The following is a 17,229-nucleotide window of genomic DNA, read 5'->3' on the forward strand; positions in this document are numbered from 1 at the left end:
ATCATCACTGACTGTGGAAACCTCTCATAGGACCTCAAGCATATTGGATTTTGTGTTTCTCTACACTCTACTTAAATTTCCAAATGCTAGGTTTTTTTTAACAAAAAGAAGCTTTGGATCACTCAGTAGCAGTCCAGCCATTTTTTTTCCCATGGACAAGATAAGATAGTTTTGAACGTGACAGTTCAAGCCTATGTCTTGTATATGTCTGTGTATTATGGCTCTGGAAGCACTCAACTCAGAGTACACCTCTTCTAAATCTCCCTCAAATGCCTGAGTGGGCTTTACCTTACAATCCCCTCAAGTATTCAGTTATACACATTTTTCTACTACTTTTCCTTCCACTCCACTTCCCTTCAGTACTTGTGGATACAGACAGCACTCTGTGAACAGCTAACTTCTTTAGCAATGGAGGGTTTGTGGCTTGCTCTCTTTAAAAAGGGTACCACTGTCAGCAGTCTTCGCTATGATTGTATAACATGACATTTCTTCATTAAAAATATTTTTTTGTATTAGGTATTATTTTAGTTTTCTATGAAGCTGAATTGTGCATTGTCATAAGTTTGTAGACTGGAAAACGTAAATTTATCTCTTACGTATTTTTCTTTAACAATTTCAAGAGCAGATACATGAAATCATTGGATGCAGGATGGAACATAAAATCGAGTTAATGTTTCCAGCCGAGCTTTTCTTCAGGTAACACACAACAATGTCAACAACAGCTCTATGAGGTAATTGCGCGATTTTGTAGGTTCGAAATTAACTGTAAAGTGATCTCGTTATTCTTCTTATTTTTTTTTTTTATCGTAGATATAAGCGGTAAAAGGAGCTGCAGCTAAATCAAGCTAACGGACCCTTTTGGAATGCTAACATGATGCTAAGCCCATCGGCCGAGTCACCAGATGACAGAAACTCCCTGTACAGTCAGTCACAAAATAACAGACATAAAAGCGGGGAAAAAGCCAGTCCTATCAGCGTCATACTGGTTAGCTCTGGGAGCCGGGGGAACAAACTTTTGTTTCGGTATCCCTTTCAAATAGCTACTGAATGTCCGTCTTCTCTCTCAGGTAGGCGCTGCATTTTCATTAGCATCAACTCAGACTATAGCATGTTTTACCGATTCACACCTGCATGCTACTAGTATCCTAAATGGCATGTATCTACACACCCATAATTAAGTAAACAACACCAGACAAATTTAATTTTGATTATTATTATTATTATTATTTTGTAATTGCAACCTGGTGCTTATAATTAAACCCACTTATTTAACTGATTACCAGCAAATGAGACCACCTCCAGAAAAGCAAGGTTTGACAGTTTCCTAGTCCAGAGCAGGGGTCAGCAACCTTTAATTTTAATGCTTATTCTTTAACAAGACATTTAATCTTCATTCATTCATCTTCTATACCGCTAGTTGCATGGTGGGTCACAGGGGAGCTGGTGCCTATCTCCAGCAGTCTATGAAAGAGAGGCAGGGTACACCCTGGACAGGTCGCCAGTCCACCGCAGGGCAACACAGAGACATACAGGACAAACAGCCATGCACACACTCATTCACAGCTAAAGGCAATTTAGAGAGACCAATTAACCTAACAGTCATGTTTTGGACTAGAGCAAATTATGTCAAAAAGCACATAGTTTACAACCCACTGACAAAAAAATTACTTAAACCTTTTAGAACCAAGGATAAAATGGAGATTTGAACATATTTTGTTATGGTTGTAAAATTGCCAGGAAATGTCCTAAGTCTAAAAGCTTTGGGCAGTCCAAAAGCTTTCCCAGGAGTACTTGAACTTGACATTCCAACATCTGGTTACCAAAAATGAAAATTCCTTACATTATTAATGTCATTCTTTGTGGAAATGTTATGCATATATTGCATGAAAAGGCCTAGGAAAAACTGGTAAAGCTAGCATTTTTTAAGTTACCTTTAATTTTTAAAACTCAGTTCTTCTATTTTTGGCCAAAGTTATCAAGAGCTACAGTAAAGAGACTTAAAGAGCTACAAGTTGCAGACCCCTGGTCTAGAGCATTCGTGTTTTAACACAATACCAAGCAGGAAAGACAATGGCAATGACCATAGAGATGAATATATTCCATCTCTAAATCTGAGAAAGGTTTTAAGATCATCATTGTACAGAGAGAAAGATTATTTAAAAGTGTAAAACATGTAAGACAGCTGCCTATCACCCCAGAAGTGAACATTTTAGGAAATTTATCTCAAGGTCAGACTGGGCAGTGCTCAGAGAAATTGAAAAACACCCAGGATTTCTATCTCAGATTTTGCAGGTCTCACATTAGCATGTTTAGTATTTAATTCAATTCAGTCTTATTTATATATCACCAACTCACAACAAATGTCATGTCAAGGCACATTACAGAAGTATGCAGTCAATTCAATCCAGTCATATACAAAGATTCAAAGTCAATTACATAAATTTGATCGTAGTTCTAAAACAGTGCAGTCAAGTTCAGTTTATTATTCAAAATGGTAAAAGGTTTTCTATCTAAGGAAACCCAGCCAATTGCATTCAGTGACTGACTTTCAGCAATGACTCCTCTTAAGTAATTGTTAAATTTCAAAGTTTATGACAGGAGTAGACAGTCAGATTTGAGCCAATCTAACAGGACAATGGTGTCAAACACTGCAGAAAAGACAGAAACTGGATGTTGCAAATGTCCAGACCTGGGGCCTCATGTATGAAAAGGTGCACAGCTTTTATACTAGAAGTTTGTGGTAGGCAGAAATTCTCAAATTTGCTGCGCACAAAAAAAAAAAAAAAAACGTGTACGAAACTGCGTAGACATGTTACCGCACACATAACCTTCATACATCCCAATTTGCGGTGAATTTGACATAGCTGCACTTGGACCGCCTGGTTCCCGCCCCTAAATATATATGCAAAGTAGTATAAATAGCCGGAAGTCATCCATCACATGTCCAAATAACCATGGCAACGATGCTGTGACAGGCCAAGAACCAAACCTGTTCCGTTCGGTGGAAAAACGCTAAGAGAGACTGTCTACAGACCATGAGGGATGTTTGTAGTGAATTACAGGAAACCAACAACTTCTTGAATGACATCAGTGACTCAAACCTTGCTGGAAAAAAAAAATGTTTTGTCTGCTCAAACCCATTTAGTTCTACAATGTCTGTATCTAAACTAAACCGCGCTGTCTAGCTGCTGCACTAAGCTTATTCATAGCTCAATGCTGATCATTATAATGACGCGAATGTGCCTCCTATTCTTTCTATTAGGAAGACTGTCACCACACACACTATGTGAAGTATTTTAAATCTTTAAAACCGCTCAGTATGTCACATAAAAAAAATAGAAAATTGCCTAAGCCAGCCATCATTTATGGAGGTTTGTTCCAAACACAACTATTATTAGATTAATTATAATTATTTTGATAGTATAAAGGAATCATGAGTTGAGGAGGCCATCGTGTCACTGCATTTGCACATCGCACATAGGTTGCACATATATTGAATTACATTTCTATTTATAAAAGCATTTTCACTTGGAGCTGGTGCCCTTATGGAAGTATAAGTACAGTCCACAGCTCTGATTACATTCAGAAATCTTCTCGCTATAAATGAGAGCCACAGTTTAGGCGAATGTTATATATCAGAGTAATATACGGATGAGGACGACCCATAGGGGTGGCATGGCCCAGCTCAGGGATGACTGTTAAAAACCTGACCTGTCAATCAATCCCTCTGCGATGCTTCAGTTGAAAGGACCGCAGCATAATGAGAACTTTAATTGGTACCGTAGACACACGATTCCTCTTGGTTTCCCTCTGTAACACTGAGGGCAGCTCCGTGCCCTGGGCAATCTAAACCATGTATCATCATGTGCCAGCAGGTCAGTACAATCTCTAAATAAAACTTCTTCCATCCTCCAGCTGTGCCAAAGCCATCATTCCACAGTTATGCCCAAGTTTATGCAGCTATTTGTGGACATGTGTGATTGTCTACAACTTGTCCACCTTAGGAATCATCACACCTGACTTGTTAGGAATGAATCTGCTGATCAGACAACGTTTTCTTTTTCACTGAGAATGCAATTGCCCCTTAGATGATTCGCATGCATTTGATGCTCCTCAGCGCACAGATCGATGCGCAATTAAACCCACAGGTGACAAAAACAGAAAGTTTTACAGGTTACGTCCAACTGAGGTTGTTTCCATCATTTTCTGAGGTATGTTACGTTATTGTATGAGGATGTAAATGGGATTCAGTTTGATCGCTTGGGTTTAAACCATAAACCTCAAACTCATGAAAAAACATCAGGTTTGATGCTTCATCAATTAAATAAAGTGGATTTAGAGTTTTAGTTTTCTGTAGTTTATTATTAACGACTGAAAAGGTTTGCGTGGCTTCCGCACATTTTCACGGCAGGTCAAAGGTTTGCGTGGATTTACGCACACTTTCACGCAACATTCACTTTTGTACATGCCAAGTTGTGCGTAAAACATTGCGCTGCAAGATTTTTGTGCTTAAGTACGCTTCGTACATGAGGCCCCTGGTCCTGACTGAAATGTTTTTGACATTCAGAAAATGACTAAAATGATTGTACAAGTTATTGAAGCATGAGGTGTATGATGTTTTTCCTATGACTGTGCAGCATTCTTAGACAATAACATTATGTATTTTATTGTTGAGTCAACATGTTTTGACTGTTGTATAATCTCATGTCAGAAAACCAGAGTCGAAAAGGTGGCTAAATAATCTTAGTTTCATGTTTTGGGATACAAATTATAGTAACGATCTGATGATTTGATAAAACAAAAGGTTTGTAATGTTTCTTTGACACATTTCTAGGCTGATAATTCTACATCAGTTGAATCACTTGCCTGCTGTTATCTTGTGACTTATAAAAAGCCTTTTTACATTGACATTACAAATGTGTCCTTCAGCAAAACCACGTAATCCGTATGCACTGAACACAACTGGGGATGTTCTTGAAGATCAGGATGGTGACTCGAGGTAAAATATTATCTCCATATAAAGTTACATAATTGGTTTAGTAACCTGTGAAAACTCTTCTAATCTTAAATAAAGCTGAACTGTTTTAGCTGTGATACTTTTTACAACCTGAAAAGGGGAAAATAGAGAACAAAACAGTAACAGTATAGTCTATGCATGTTTTTTTTAAATAAATGTAATCTTGAAAATGTATTTTCATCACTTCACACGTCTAAATGTTGCATTTTCAGCTGTCGTTTGATTGTGCTTGCTTTGAACGCATAGAAAATTAAGAAGCCTCTAAAGCCCCACCACAGATGCTTTATTTCCTATGCTTTTCACAGCGTTTGTTCCTCACTTTTGCTTAACACCTTACATTACATTAAGAAACTAAAGATTTTTTTTTACTTGAAAATGAAACGCATGTACCTATAGCATGTGCCCATGCCAGAATTGGGCTACATGTGAATAAATGTATTCACAAAAAAAAAAGATCTTGTAGCAATAAGCCATAGTTGAGAAATAAAGCTGATTACAACTTACACATCAGCAGACCGTGAACCATGAACCTTACAGTCTTGTCTGTTTTATTCATTTTTATTGTGCTGTCACCTTACAGATGGGGATGCTGGTCATTTTTAGTTGGTTTATGTTGGTTTAAACACTGTAATAAATATTAACAGCTAGGAATAAACATGGTTTTATCAGCCTGTGGAGACGGAGTATAACCGCATGCAACAGGCATAACTTTATTCACTCAAATTTATGTTATGGATTTCACTTCTAAAAAGCTACTAATGTTTGTGCTTGAGTAACTCTTTTATTTTTCTTCAATAGATAGAGCTCTTAAAAGATCTCAGTGAGTGATGGGAATAACATGACGATGGAATAGGGTCAAAAAGAGTGAGGATCATATGGGATAATTGCAATTGATGTTGCAATATTCTACAGAAATTGCAATAGCATCAAATTGATAATCGTTTGATATGTAAACTCACCATACCTACTGGAATGTCCATTACTGACAAAGCTATTTATAGGTATGTGAAATGTACTAGAATCAACATGCAGACCAGCATTTCTACATCACAGTATCACATGTCTGTTTGGGTTGTTTTAATGTCCATTTTCTGCATTTAGCCCAACTGTGTGTTGCATTTTCCCTTCTGTTTGCTTTTTTTGTTCTTCTTTTTTTGGGGGGGCCCAATTCCCATTTCAGGGAGCAATGTCCAGTAACTGACGAACAGTTGGTAGCAGGGTAAGACCGAATCATTCTCAACCACCTCTCCTTCTCCTAGATCACCCCGTGTCCTTTATTTTACACCATCTTTTCTGTTTTCTGTGCCCTGTATCGATCTCCATCCCTGATCTCTGTACAGTTCCTGTAAACAATACACAGAATATAAATCAGTGCTTGCACTAAAATAATCGGTTTAAATGTAAACTGATAATTCAGAACATGTAGACTTGACAAATAAGGACAAAATTCAAATCAAATGCAACAGAATACTTGTCATTGCTTTTTAAAATGGTGGTGGTGGAAAAGGTCCATAGTTTGTTTAATCTTTTTTTCGAGAAGTTAACACCTAAATTTTTATTCCCTTTGATTGCAGCATGAGTTACTTTGGTCAAACCAGCATGAGTTTGTCACATTTCTCATTCATATATCATTCACTGTTTTCTGCCAGGAAGCCTCTTCAATTTCTTACCTCTCAGCAGCCAAATAAGCTTTTATATTATATGTTAGTCAGATGCAACCTATAGACAGGAATGTGAAAATTGTAGCCAGATAATCTGAACTTCTTTCAGTTGTCTCAGCAGCTTCCACTTTGCATTTATACTGAGTCTGTGCTTCCTTACTCGAGGTTTTCTGATAGCACCCTGGCCACCATCCTGGCTACCAAGTCTGACATTTGCGGAAAGAAGTTTGAATTGAAGATTGACAATGTTCGATTTGTGGGTCACCCTACTCTTCTGCAGCATTCTCCCAGCATTCATCCAGCATTCATCCAGGTAGGAAAAAATAAAAAGAAAGAGATTCAGTGAAGGAAGGAATGAAAACAAAGTTTTCTTATATTATTTATTGCTTAGCTTTACCTGTCTTCATCACCTTTATCAAAGTTTAATGTAGTTGGGATCCTATGCGCTGTGCTAATCACAAGGTCAGGTATTCACAGAGCTTTGAATGTCTGAAAATCCCCTTTCTGCCTTCAGCTGCATCCCTTATGGTCCATTCCTTACTTGTCTTGTCCTGGATTTTGACAATTGCAGGACATGTTGCATTGGTGAATTTTTCTGACACTCATTACAATAATACTTTAGAAGTTCACTTTTAATTAATATGTCTTAGGTTATCAGAACTAGTTTTTTATGGAGATGAGCTGATGCCCTGGCCTGGTGTGTACTCATTTCCAGTTTTCTTTAAAGTCTTAAATGACAATGCATATTTTTGTTTATTTCTTCTTTTTTTGGATGAGGACAATAACCCCATAAATCAGGAGACCTGTACCCCAGGTCGTTTAGTTGTTTTGAATCCAACAGAAATGAAGGACTTATTAAAAGTTTTTTTCACTATTTTACTTGATCAGAGATGATCCAGGGAGAATTGTTTCATTGGTGCATCTCTGATTTTTAGCTTTTTTATGCTCATTCAGTAAATTAATATTGTAAGACAGCTTACCAGGGTGGTTTGCCCTCTCAAGGTTGAAGGAGAGCTTCTGCCTCAAGTAGAGGAGTTCAAGAACATCTGGGACATGTTCACAAGTGAGGGGGGAATGGAGCAGGAGATCGACAGACGGATTGTTGCGACCGCAGCAGTAATGCCGACGCTGTGCTGGTCTGTTGCGGTGAAGAGAGAGCTGAGCCCAAAGGGCGAAACTCTCGATTTACAGGTCTGTCTACTTCCCTACCCTCACTTATAGACATGATCTTTGGGTCATGACCGAAAGAACAAGATCCCGGATACAAGCGGCTCCCACGGGAGGTGTTCCAGGCACATCCCACTGGGAGGAAGCCCAGGAGAGGGCCCAGGACACGCTGGAGGGACTATGTCTCCCGGCTGGCCTGGGAACACCTCGGGCTCCCCCTGAGGAGCTGGAGGAGGTGTTTAAGGGAAATGGAAGTCTGGGCATCTCTACTTAATCTGCTGTCCCCGCCACCCAGTCCTGGATAAGTGGAAGAGGACGAGTATGACTTTACGAGAAAAACAATGGTAAAAATATATAATAACAGTTATGATCCTAGCATGTTCACATATTAGCATCTATACTACAAAATCTGATGGACTTATTGTGTTTTCTAGGTAGGATTTTTAATTTATGTGGCTAGCACATTTCAGTTGCCCTTTTGTGAGCTTAAAAATCTAAACATGCCTTCCCCAGCATTGTAGTTTAAAATAGTTTGTCATCAGTCACTTTGGGCTTTTTCTTTTTTGTTCCTTTACTCATACAAGTGGCATGGATAAAAAGCTGTTTAATCTTAGTTTAAACTTTTATAATGAAATTTATGTTTCTGTGTTACAAAGACAGTAAAGTAAAGAAGGTTAACTTTAAAAACGGTCAATGTTTGTGCAAAGTGCAGAGTATAAATTATCACCCAGGCCTGCGTTAACTAATGAAAATCTACAGCTTCTGTCTTTGTTAATAGGTCCTTCCTCCCATTAGCACTTGTAATTGCTGTAATTATTGTTGTCTTAAGTACACGCTTCCTAAATTAGATCCACTGTGTTATTTTCGGTTATTTAGTAGCTCCATGCCTGTTAGCACACATCTACTGGGTTCACATGGAACAACACTACTGTAGAAATGACTAATAAACTAAAAAGCAAAACAAGAATCAGATTCTATTTATTTCATATTTCTCTCGGTCATATCTGTTAAAGTACTTTCTTTGAATGACCATTACTTTCTCCTGTAGCTGACATTAGACATTTCCCAAATTGTACCTGTATTATTTTTCCTGCTCTAACTCTCGGACCACTGTGTGGTGTAATGTTTTTTAATGCCAAGAGATAAATCTGTAGCAAAACAACCTGAATAACATCCAGGTCCAAAGACACAGACTTGTTAGCTGGTAGAAATAAAAACAAGCAGACTTATTGTAACTAATAAAACTGATATTATGTTTGATTTGATGTATTTTGGAGATGGAATATTTCCACGTAGTTCTAATTCTACAATACAGCTCATGGCTTTTATGATATCAGTTATAAAGGTGACCATAATGAATTATTTTGTTTGTGTATTAACCCATTAACGTGTTTTCCTTTTACTTATTTTGCTGTGAATCATCTTTCAGTAGCAGATTGATCCTAATATTATCAGCGCCCCCTACTGTACCTTTTTGGTCAGTCGTTCAGCCTGAGGTATTTACTGTTTTTCTGGCAATGATGAGAAGGCCAAGGCAAACTGTGAAGAACAGCACAAAGCTCTCCTATATGCTGACATCATCATGATTTTCTGTGTTTTGTGCATATTCAAACTCCAGATAGTCTACAGATTGTTAGACTTTGACGTTTAAAAATTACTGGGAGAGCTTTCAATAAACTGTAAGGTGCTAAAATAACACCTTGAAATGAACGGGATATACAGGTCCTTCTCAAAATATTAGCATATTGTGATAAAGTTCATTATTTTCCATAATGTAATGATGAAAATTTAACATTCATATATTTTAGATTCATTGCACACTAACTGAAATATTTCAGGTCTTTTATTGTCTTAATACGGATGATTTTGGCATACAGCTCATGAAAACCCAAAATTCCTATCTCACAAAATTAGCATATTTAATCCGACCAATAAAAGAAAAGTGTTTTTAATACAAAAAACGTCAACCTTCAAATAATCATGTACAGTTATGCACTCAATACTTGGTCGGGAATCCTTTTGCAGAAATGACTGCTTCAATGCGGCGTGGCATGGAGGCAATCAGCCTGTGGTACTGCTGAGGTCTTATGGAGGCCCAGGATGCTTCGATAGCGGCCTTTAGCTCATCCAGAGTGTTGGGTCTTGAGTCTCTCAACGTTCTCTTCACAATATCCCACAGATTCTCTATGGGGTTCAGGTCAGGAGAGTTGGCAGGCCAATTGAGCACAGTGATACCATGGTCAGTAAACCATTTACCAGTGTTTTTGGCACTGTGAGCAGGTGTCAGGTCGTGCTGAAAAATGAAATCTTCATCTCCATAAAGCTTTTCAGCAGATGGAAGCATGAAGTGCTCCAAATCTCCTGATAGCTAGCTGTATTGACCCTGCCCTTGATAAAACACAGTGGACCAACACCAGCAGCTGACACGGTACCCCAGACCATCACTGACTGTGGGTACTTGACACTGGACTTCTGGCATTTTGGCATTTCCTTCTCCCCAGTCTTCCTCCAGTTTCTGGCACCTTGATTTCCGAATGACATGCAGAATTTGCTTTCATCCGAAAAAAGTACTTTGGACCACTGAGCAACAGTCCAGTGCTGCTTCTCTGTAGCCCAGGTCTGGGGAATGCGGCACCTGTAGCCCATTTCCTGCACACGCCTGTGCACGGTGGCTCTGGATGTTTCTACTCCAGACTCAGTCCACTGCTTCCGCAGGTCCCCCAAGGTCTGGAATCGGCCCTTCTCCACAATCTTCCTCAGGGTCCGGTCACCTCTTCTCGTTGTGCAGCGTTTTCTGCCACACTTTTTCCTTCCCACAGACTTCTCACTGAGGTGCCTTGATACAGCACTCTGGGAACAGCCTATTCGTTCAGAAATTTCTTTCTGTGTCTTACCCTCTTGCTTGAGGGTGTCAATAGTGGCCTTCTGGACAGCAGTCAGGTCGGCAGTCTTACCCATGATTGGGGTTTTGAGTGATGAACCAGGCTGGGAGTTTTAAAGGCCTCAGGAATCTTTTGCAGGTGTTTAGAGTTAACTCGTTGATTCAGATGATTAGGTTCATAGCTCGTTTAGAGACCCTTTTAATGATATGCTAATTTTGTGAGATAGGAATTTTGGGTTTTCATGAGCTGTATGCCACAATCATCCGTATTAAGACAATAAAAGACCTGAAATATTTCAGTTAGTGTGCAATGAATCTTAAATATATGAATGTTAAATTTTCATCATGACATTATGGAAAATAATTAACTTTATCACAATATGCTAATATTTTGAGAAGGCCCTGTATAGCCAGCCCAGGCAGGCTTTTTTCTGTTTTTCTGTTTCTGTTTATTATTTCTGTTCCTTTATATTAGCACAAAAATAATCTATTAGCCATTTAAAATCAAGCGATAAGATATCTAGCTTTCTTTTTTTCCAGACATGTTTATGTGTGTCTCTGTTTCTCTGAAAATTGGATTTCATATAATTATGCTTTGTTTGAAAATAGATGTTGACATTTGATTTGTTTCTTTTTCTATTTTTGTGATATTTCTGTTTTAAGACAAGTAATTCAATAAATTTAAGCAACTTGTGTAAAAATATCATTTAATAATCATTTTTACTATCGTATTATTTAAAATCTAAAATTTGCTCTCAGATAAAAGCTGAATTTTTTTGTGGCTTATAAGATTTGGTCTTTCATAATTTCAGGTTTCCAAAACCGATCCTTCGCCCAAGAGAGACATGCCTACGATGATCTTGTTTAATGTGGTTTTTGCACTAAGGGTAAGAAAATCTTTATTAAAAATGTAGATTTTAAAATGTCATTCTGTATGTAATTGAAAATAATAATATGGCTTTGGAGCAATATCTATTTGAGCATTCAAAGGTTCTGATGTTTTTACCAATACGTTTTAAAATATTTTATCTGACTAAGGGTGGGACATGTTAAGTCAGTCTTCTGGTAATCTGTATTTTTTTGAATAAGAGGGGTGTGTGTGATAACGCTCCACTATCAGTGACTGCATGAGAACTCGAGGAGGAGAGGGCAGTTTATTCTGCTTAATCATGCTGATCAACAAGGCCCAGCCCGGTTCCTGCCCATGCTGAGTCATGGTTCTCTGTAAGTCCCAGGAAGGCTCAGAAGAGCCGAAAAGTGCGCCGTCAGCTTTTGTCCATAATATCTGCCCGGTTTAAATGACTGTGCTGTAAACACCCATAAAAAGAACCAAACGTCCTTTATAATATTTCTACTATTGCTTCTTTTCATTTGGATATTTTAATGTGCATTGTTTTCTATTCTCATTGGACGTTAAATCTGAAAATGCTTTCCAGTCACCTGAGCAACACAAGAAGGAACTGGGAGTTACTGATTAATACTTCAAACATGGAAAACACTTTCTTCATGTCGTTTGTGTCTTCAGGCAAACGCCGACCCGTCTGTAATCAGCTGCATGCACAACCTGTCTCGGCGCATCGCTATAGCCCTTCAGCATGAGGAGCGCCGTTGCCAGTATCTGACCAGAGAAGCCAAGCTAATGCTGGCCATGCAAGACGAGATCACCACTATGAGTGAGAGAATCTCTCTGTTCTTGCACCATCTCTGAAGCGCCGTCTCAATCAAACATTCTAGTTTTGAAGTATTAATTGTGTTCTGTTTTATTCTCTATCTAATACTTAATAACTGTGCTTCATCTCTGCTATTAGCATATGGAAACCCTCAGTCCCCATTTAAACAAATTCTTCCAAAATGTAAACTAGCCAGGGACTTGAAGGAGGTCTACGACAGGTGGGAAGCAAATAAATATATCTGCTTTATTATTTTTTCCAGGTGTCGAACAAATCCACAGATTGTGATTTTTTTTTACTTTGCAGACTTTGTACAACCGGTGTGGTACGGCTACATATTAACAACTGGCTGGAGGTCAGCTTCTGCTTACCTCATAAGATCCACAGGGTTGGTGTTAACTACATCCCCCCAGAGGCATTAGAGCGCAGTCTGAAGGCCATAAGGTATATTGATTAATTCACACATTCTATGTTTTCTATTTGTAATATTTTATTTTTCTAGCAGTGTACACGAACAAACTCATTTGTTGTAAATGACTTAGGAAAACTGATCTGTGTCAAATAAAGCTGAACACACATTTTTAAATATCCCTCTCCCCTCTGTGGAAGGCTTTTTATCAGGTGTTAATAATGACCACATTTTGAAAATATTTACTCTTTATTTCTCTAGTTATAACAGATTTAATTTACTTTTAAAATATTTATATTTCAGCAAGTAGAAATCAGTTGTCAAATGGAGTTACCGGTAAGTCATACAAAACACAGTCCCTTAAATTTAGTACACTACAAAGTAGTACTACAAGGTAGTATACTGAAAAAAATGCCATAGGTCGACCAACCACTGCAGAAATGTACTGAATCACACAGCATGGTCCATTTCTCCCTTTGATCCATGCTGATCCCTCAGCTATTAGGCTACATGTTGCTTTGCCTTGTTTCTGACAGAAAGAAGGCAAAAAAGATATTTTTTATTGTTGTTGTTAGAAGTTCATCTTTTTCAGTTATGGTCAAATTGTGCCCTCCATGTTCTTTAGGCTCAACTATGTTTCTTAATGCTTAAGGCTTCTTAATGTTGAAATATTTTCTGTAGGCCATACTGCCACCTGTAGGCAGTTTAGAAAAATTGCTGTTGTTTTGAAAAACATTCATGTCTCTTTTTTTATTCTGTCTTTTCAAAGTAAAATTAAAGTAAAACATTTTCAGACCTTCTTGTTCCCTTACAAGAGATTCTGTGGCTTGAGAAGTAATTGGTTTTCTGTGACCCTGCAGGCCTTATCATGCCCTGCTGCTGCTAGAAAGTGAGAAGGCACTGTTGGGCCAGCTTCCTCTGGACTGCTCGCCTGCGATGGTGCGCCTGATCAAGACCTGTTCAGCAGTGAAAAACCTGCAGCAGCTAGCCCAAGACACTGACCTGGCCTTACTTCAGGTGCTTAACAAATACACAGCCTTCGTCGCTCTGAAATCATACTTTCATTTCAAGGCATGTCTTAAATCTGAAAGCAATTTAGGGATTAAACATCTTTTGCATTTTACATTATGTGCAATAAATCTGTTTAACAAATAGAGCATATCTAAGAGATTTTAAATAAAAATCCATGTTACAACTGAAACTTAAAGAAATACTTGGACTTAGAGGACCCTTTTAGATGTTTAGTGAGTTATGTCAAAAATTGAATTCATAAAAAAAAACCCAGTGTTGCATGTTTAGCTACCTACTGCCATCTAGTGGGATATATATATATATATATATATATATATATATATATATTATTTTTTCTTGTCACTCAGATCTTCCAAATTGCTGCTCACTTGGTTTATTGGGGCAAGGCGATCATCATCTTTCCTCTGTGTGAGAATAACGTCTATATGCTGTCTCCTCATGCCAACATCTCTCTGTAAGTGTCTGAAATCCAGCCTGTAGAACTGGTAAAACATAATATAGCTGGGCACTTGGATTTTTAGATGCCCCACTTGCTAATTGTGGTCCTCCTCTAACAAGAATTACTCCTTTGAAACCTTGTGTAAAGTTAGCAGTTAACATACTGGAACTATGTCAGTATAAAATCTCGGTCATGTATAAATGCGTTTATTATTCCTTCCTAACCAGTTACTCCCCTTTGGCTGAGCATTTTGCTCAGCAGTTTTCTGGCTATGATCTGCCCTCCATGTTGGCCAAATTCTCGCTACCGGTCTCACTGGCAGAATTCAGAAACCCTCTGGAAGCTCCTGCACAGGAGGTAAGATAATTGCTGTAGTTATATGGGCTAATGGTTTGTTAGCTAATGATGTCCATGTTTACATTTAGCTCCATAAACATTTGTGGAGACACTTTTCTGCTTGTTTTATGGTATGTTCCTGCTCCAACACACCTGATTCGGATTAATTATTCCAGGTTTTTAAAGCTGTACTACAACATGCTCTAATACAAAACGCGCCCTCTGTTGGTCATCATATAGAATGCAGGTTTAAAACAACTTAAAAAACCCTCGGTTTTGGTCCGTTATACAAAGATGGATAATTAATCCAACGTATATTTCATTGCTGGTATAACCCATTTTATTTTCAATAATCAAAAAAATTTAAACTTTAGAAGTAGATTGACATGAACATTATTTCTCTCAGAATAAAGCTGTTTTAGAGCCATCCATCCATTGTCTATACCTCCTAATCCTTGCAGGGCCCCTAGGAGGGTTGGGAAGGTGGGTTGGAGGGATCTGGTGTCCATCTCCAGCAGTCATTGGGCATGAGAGGGGGTACATGCTGTGCAGGTCACCAGTCCATAATAGGGCAACACAGGACAGACTACCATGTACATATACACACACTCATACCTAAGGCCAATTCAGTGAGACCAATTAACCTAACAATCATGTATGTGAACCATGGGAGCAAGCTGGAGAACCCGGAGACAACCAAAGCAAGCAAAAGTAAAATCAGAGGTTTCAGGTTAATTTTGGATTTCACTGCAAATTAAGACTTTTTATTGTAAAAGGTTGAAAATCTAATTGACCCATGCTGTTTTTCAGGGTGGTTGAGGTTGTTATAATTTGCTCAGACACATTGTCTGAAATTCACTGCGCCATTTGTTGTAGATCAACGTCACAGCTTGGGGTCTTGTTTTGAGCTTGTATGCTACCATCAGTTAATTTAAAAAGGGCTCTGCTCTGTCTCTAACTAGGTCCAGCTGATCCAGATGGTGGTGTGGATGCTCCAGCGCCGCCTGCTCATCCAACTACACACTTACGTTTGCCTTTTAATACCACCTAGTGAAGATGAGCCTGCACAAAGGGAGGAAGAACTTCCACTGGCTGCTCGAGTTGGAGGTCGCAGTCTCAGCACTCCAAGCGCTCTCAGTTTTGGTTCTCCAAGTAAGATCTTCCCACCCTCTACCTCTCTACTCTCAGATAAAAAAAGAGGTCAAAGAGAATAATTGACAGTCCACCTCCTTCATGTTTGCAGCCAGCAGTGATGACATGACCTTAACTAGTCCCAGTATGGAGAACTCCAGTGCTGAGCTGCTGCCCGGCGGAGACTCTCCTTTGAATAAAAGGATGACAGAAACGCTCCTTACAAGCCTGTCAGAGCATGAAAGGCAGATTATACTGAACATCCCAGCAGCGCAAAATCCAGAGGATCTGCGAATGTTTGCGAGGTTTGTACCAAAAGTTAAGTTTAACCGTGTCATTGTTTGGCTGCATTTTCAGGTGTAAAAGCAAATCAAAGACACTCCTTTTATATTTTGTTTACATGTTTGTGTATTGACTGCAAATCGCATGGCTTTAGTCCATTCTGTGCAGATTTGATCTATATCTATCTTGCACCAGAAATGTAGAAATCAGTCTTTTTGCAAGAGCTTACAAACTGCAGCAGACTGAGAAAATGTATTTCATTGTGCACGGTTTGTTGACTGCTTTTTAGGCTGCTGCACTATTTTCGGGGACATCACCACCTGGAAGAAATCATGTACAATGAGAACATGAGGCGATCGCAACTCAAGACGCTGTTCGACAAGTTCCGGAGCGTCCTTATTGTGACAAACCACGAAGATCCCATTATTTCCATCTTTCAGTCACCCATGGAGTAGACTTTCAGACCAACTGGAAATTGACAGTTTGAGAGCTGGTTACTCTGCAGCGTTCTCAGGCTCAAGGAGGGTTTACAGCAGAGTGACACGACGGCATTAATATGTGAAGAGTTACAAAATATAGAGTATTTTTTATCTTGGAAACGTTTGTTTACAATATTAAATTATTTTATGCCAGCCAGACATGCCTTATGGGTTAACTGTGAATGGTGGAAGGGCTGTCGAACTGGGAGTCTGACACAATCTCCCAAACCCAGAATATAAATTATCTGTGCTGGCTTCATATGTGTACACCAAGCACTGAACGTTCCAGGCCTCCAGCTACCTCTCTTTTAGGAATCCCAAAGGTGTAGATGGAAAGACTGCAGAGAAAAAAATATAGAGTCTAAACATCAAATAGCTTGTTTTTGCACAGGCTCAGCTTTGATGGAAAGTGAGCTTTCCAAATATCTGTAAAAATCACTGTGAGGAACATTTCTCATGTGTGAATGCTTATTGGAAAACAGATGGAACTACCTGAGACAGACTACTGTATGTATGATTTTTTTTTTTATAACAAAACTGTCAGGTCTAATCTTTTACCTTACAGTACAACTTTTCTTGATTAAACTGCATTTCAAAATAAACTTACAAAATGGGAAATAAAGTTTTTATCATTTAAAATTTTGTCTGGGCTTCCGTTTGATTACCCTAAAGTGTTCATACATTCAAGTCAGGATAAGTTTAGAAAATAGGTTTGTATTTTAAGA

The 17,229-nt window shown here is 38.6% G+C and overlaps 1 protein-coding gene across 3 annotated transcripts; it reads left to right on the forward strand.

Annotated features, from left to right (window-relative positions):
• The first annotated feature begins 679 nt into the window (after positions 1–679).
• LOC124863234 (GATOR complex protein NPRL3-like) lies at positions 680–17,146 on the forward strand. Of its 3 annotated transcripts, XM_047357533.1 has the most exons (15): positions 680–731; positions 811–1,067; positions 4,930–4,999; positions 6,198–6,236; positions 6,844–6,991; positions 11,539–11,613; positions 12,252–12,399; positions 12,535–12,616; positions 12,703–12,840; positions 13,666–13,822; positions 14,185–14,291; positions 14,504–14,633; positions 15,575–15,764; positions 15,856–16,048; positions 16,315–17,146. In XM_047357533.1, exons 2-15 carry the CDS (start codon positions 872–874, stop codon positions 16,478–16,480), a joined length of 1,839 nt encoding a protein of 612 aa, XP_047213489.1. In that variant the 5' UTR covers positions 680–731; positions 811–871; the 3' UTR covers positions 16,481–17,146. The 3 variants fall into 3 exon arrangements, with proteins under 3 accessions (XP_047213489.1, XP_047213490.1, XP_047213491.1); XM_047357535.1 differs by lacking the exon at positions 680–731 and having other exon boundaries at positions 989–1,067; positions 4,930–6,018; XM_047357534.1 differs by lacking the exon at positions 6,198–6,236 and having other exon boundaries at positions 703–1,067.
• The last annotated feature ends 83 nt before the right edge of the window (positions 17,147–17,229 follow it).

Source organism: Girardinichthys multiradiatus, chromosome X (assembly GCF_021462225.1).
Source record: "Girardinichthys multiradiatus isolate DD_20200921_A chromosome X, DD_fGirMul_XY1, whole genome shotgun sequence".
NCBI classification, from domain to species: Eukaryota; Metazoa; Chordata; class Actinopteri; order Cyprinodontiformes; family Goodeidae; genus Girardinichthys; species Girardinichthys multiradiatus.